Source organism: Aphelocoma coerulescens, unplaced genomic scaffold (assembly GCF_041296385.1).
Source record: "Aphelocoma coerulescens isolate FSJ_1873_10779 unplaced genomic scaffold, UR_Acoe_1.0 HiC_scaffold_60, whole genome shotgun sequence".
NCBI classification, from domain to species: Eukaryota; Metazoa; Chordata; class Aves; order Passeriformes; family Corvidae; genus Aphelocoma; species Aphelocoma coerulescens.
This window is the reverse complement of record NW_027183949.1, coordinates 436,399-439,608: the sequence shown is the minus strand read 5'-3', so window position 1 is coordinate 439,608 and position 3,210 is coordinate 436,399. Positions and strand designations below refer to the sequence as shown.

The window sequence follows — 3,210 nt, the reverse complement described above, 5'->3', positions numbered from 1 at the left end:
ACCTGCCAGGGGCAGCTCTCAGCCTGCCTGGGAGCTCCCCATGGGCGCTGGAGCGGAGCTGTGGCTGCAAGGAGTGACTGCTGCAGGGCAGGTCCTGCTGCTGTGGAGAGGCTGCTGTGGGGGCCAGGGCTGCTCCGAGCTCCAGCTCATGCCCAGCTCATTTCTGAGGGGACTCTTCATGAGCACATTCAGGGCATGGGATTCCTGCTTGAGTCTCTGCTTTCCTCAGTCTATGCTCCCACTTCTCCCAGGCTCAGCTTGGTGGGAATAGAAACTCAGCTGTGCAGGGCAGAGCAGGGCCTGAGGCTCTTAAACCATCCCGCCGAGGATTCCTGGGAGCCTCAGCAAGTGCCTGCACCTCGCCAGGCTCCAGCTCCAGCCAGCATCACCTTTCCATGGTGCCCAGGCCCGGGGGAGCTGTTCTTTAATCGCCGCAGCCCCGAGCGGCTGCCGGGCAGGGCTGGCCCAGGGGCTGGGCTGGGCTCCGGCAGCAGCGGCAGGGACGGAGCCCGGGCCGCAGGAGCAGCTCCCGGCTGGGCCAGCTCCAGCAGCAGAGCCGTGGGCAGGGAGGGAGGGAGGCAGCGCTGAGGGCAGCCCTGCTGAGGGGAGCTGTGGCAGCTGCCGGCGCTGCCCTGCAGTGCAGACACCGCCCTGAGCAGCGCAGCTCCGGTGTCCCCTCGCAGCCAGCACAGCCCTCAGCCCGGGGGCTCGGGGCCCTCAGCCCGGGGGCTCGGGGCCCTCAGCCCGGGGGCTCGGGGCCCTCAGCCCGGGGGCTCGGGGCCCTCGGTGCCCTCCTGGGCCGGCAGAGCAGCAGCAGAGATGAAGGGCATCTCTGCGGCCACGGGCCCGTTCCTGCTGCCCGGGGCCTGAGGGCGACTGTCCTGCCCTGGTGCTGCCCGGGAGGGGCTGGGCAGCGCTGGGCAGGGAAAGGCTTTTCCTCAGGGCCCGGCTCTCTCTCCTTGCCCTGCTCAGCTGCTCCTGCCGCTGCTGAGGGGCTCTCTGGGAATGGCACTTCCAGCTGCAGGCTCAGGCCCAGCCCTGGGGCTCCTCCTGTGCAGGCTGAGCACAGCAATGGGGTGTCCCAGCTCCCTCTGCCCCGGGAGCTCTGGGCAGGCCGGGCTGGGAGGCTGGCAATGAGCCGGCTCTCCTCCAGCAGTGCCATGGACAGGAGCCTCGCTGTGCCCTCGGGATGCCATCCCAGCTGTCAGCTGCCTTCCAGGAGACACTGGGGCCGGGAGTGTCCTTGGCCAGCAGTGGGGCTGAGACTCTCAGAAAGGCTGAGCCACTTTGCTCTGCTGTGGCTCCCTCTGCTCTCAGCTGTGCCAGGCTGATTTTCAGGGGAACACAGTGACTGCCCTCGATCTCAGGAAGGGCAGCTGGGGACAGATGGAGCGACAGAGCAGCTCCCCTCACCCTTCACTGAGTTACAGCCAATGCTCTTGCATTGCTCAGCTCTCTCTGCTCTCCCTGGGCACAGCAGGAAACCCTCTCAAAGTGCCTTTGGCCATCACCGTTCCTTGGCCCTGGCACAGGAGATGCTGCCCAGCTCCTCTGCCTCAGGAGCAGTTCTGTTTGACAAAGTCCAACCCCAGGACTGGCCCTTGTCCCCCTGTCCCATGACCCCACTGCTGCAGAGCAGAGCTGATTCCTCGGTGTCCATGGGCACAGCCCCTGCTCGTCACGGCAACGGGGCCAGATCCCAGCAGAGCTCCAGGCACGAGGCTGAGGGAAGGGCTCTGAGAAAAGGAAAATTGGGTGGCACAGAGAGGCAGGGGCAGGGCTGGGAGAAAGGGCTTGGGCATTGCTCAGGAAAGTCTCCCCTGACTTGTCACTGTCTCCTCCTAGAACAGATCCCCATGGCCAGAGGCAGCAAATGTCCAACAGCAGCTCCATCAGCCACTTCCTCCTGCTGCCATTGGCAGACACGCGGCAGCTGCAGCTCCTGCACTTCTGCCTCTTCCTGGGCATCTCCCTGGCTGCCCTCCTGGCCAACGGCCTCATCATCAGCGCCGTAGCCTGCGGCCAGCACCTGCACAGCCCCATGTTCTTCTTCCTGCTCAACCTGGCCCTCACCGACCTGGGCTCCATCTGCACCACTGTCCCCAAGGCCATGCACAATTCCCTCTGGGGCACCAGCCACATCTCCTACTCAGCATGTGCTGCTCAGGTGTTTCTCTTTCTGTTCTTCATCTCAGCAGAGTTTTCCCTCCTCACCATCATGTGCTACGACCGCTACGTGTCCATCTGCAAACCCCTGCACTACGGGACCCTCCTGGGCAGCAGAGCTTGTGCCCACATGGCAGCAGCTGCCTGGGCCAGCGCCTTTCTCTATGCTCTGCTGCACACGGCCAATACATTTTCCCTGCCCCTGTGCCAGGGCAATGCCCTGGGCCAGTTCTTCTGTGAAATCCCACACATCCTCAAGCTCTCCTGCTCACACTCCAGCTCCCGCAGGGAACTTGGGCTCCTTGCAGTTAGTATCTGTTTAGCCTTTGGGTGTTTTGTGTTCATGGTTTTCTCCTATGTGCAGATCTTCAGGGCCGTGCTGAGGATCCCCTCTGAGCAGGGACGGCACAAAGCCTTTTCCACGTGCCTCCCTCACCTGGCCGTGCTCTCCCTGTTCCTCAGCACTGGCTTTTTTGCCAACCTGAAGCCCCCCTCCATCTCCTCCCCATCCCTGGATCTGGCCCTGTCAATTCTGTACTCGATGGTGCCTCCAGCCCTGAACCCCCTCATCTACAGCCTGAGGAACCAGGAGCTCAAGGCTGCAGTGTGGACACTGGTTGCTGGACGATTTAGGAAACATTAAACTGGTTGCCAATTTTTGCAAATCACTTGTAAAAAAACTCGTCTTTGATAGTTCTTGTGGTTTAGTTCTGGGGTTATTTTTTCTGCCTTCAGTAATTTATTGTTGTCCACAAAGCAAGGGCAATATTTCTTGCCTTTCTCCTTTTGTTTCTCTCCGCCTTGGCTGTGGCCCCAGACTGTGTCAATGAGGAGCTGTGCTCTCGCTGCTTTTAATGAACTCAAGGGTCTGCCAGCAAAGTTCCCAGCAGAGATGCCCCTTTAGTTGCCTTCTGTGGAGCTGCAGCAGCAATGTCTGTGTGCAGAGCTGGGGGCAGATCAGGGGGGCACAGCAGCTGTGCCCAGGAGCAGCAGCCCTTGGTGCTGCCAGTGCTGCTCCCGTGCCACTGCCCCGCTGCCCTCCTG

At 62.0% G+C, this 3,210-nt stretch overlaps 1 protein-coding gene across 1 annotated transcript; it reads left to right on the top strand.

The window, feature by feature from the left end:
- Positions 1–1,873: 1,873 nt before the first annotated feature.
- On the top strand, positions 1,874–2,809 carry LOC138102010 (olfactory receptor 14I1-like). Its single transcript, XM_068999758.1, has one exon. It carries the CDS (start codon positions 1,874–1,876, stop codon positions 2,807–2,809), a length of 936 nt encoding a protein of 311 aa, XP_068855859.1.
- Positions 2,810–3,210: the final 401 nt, after the last annotated feature.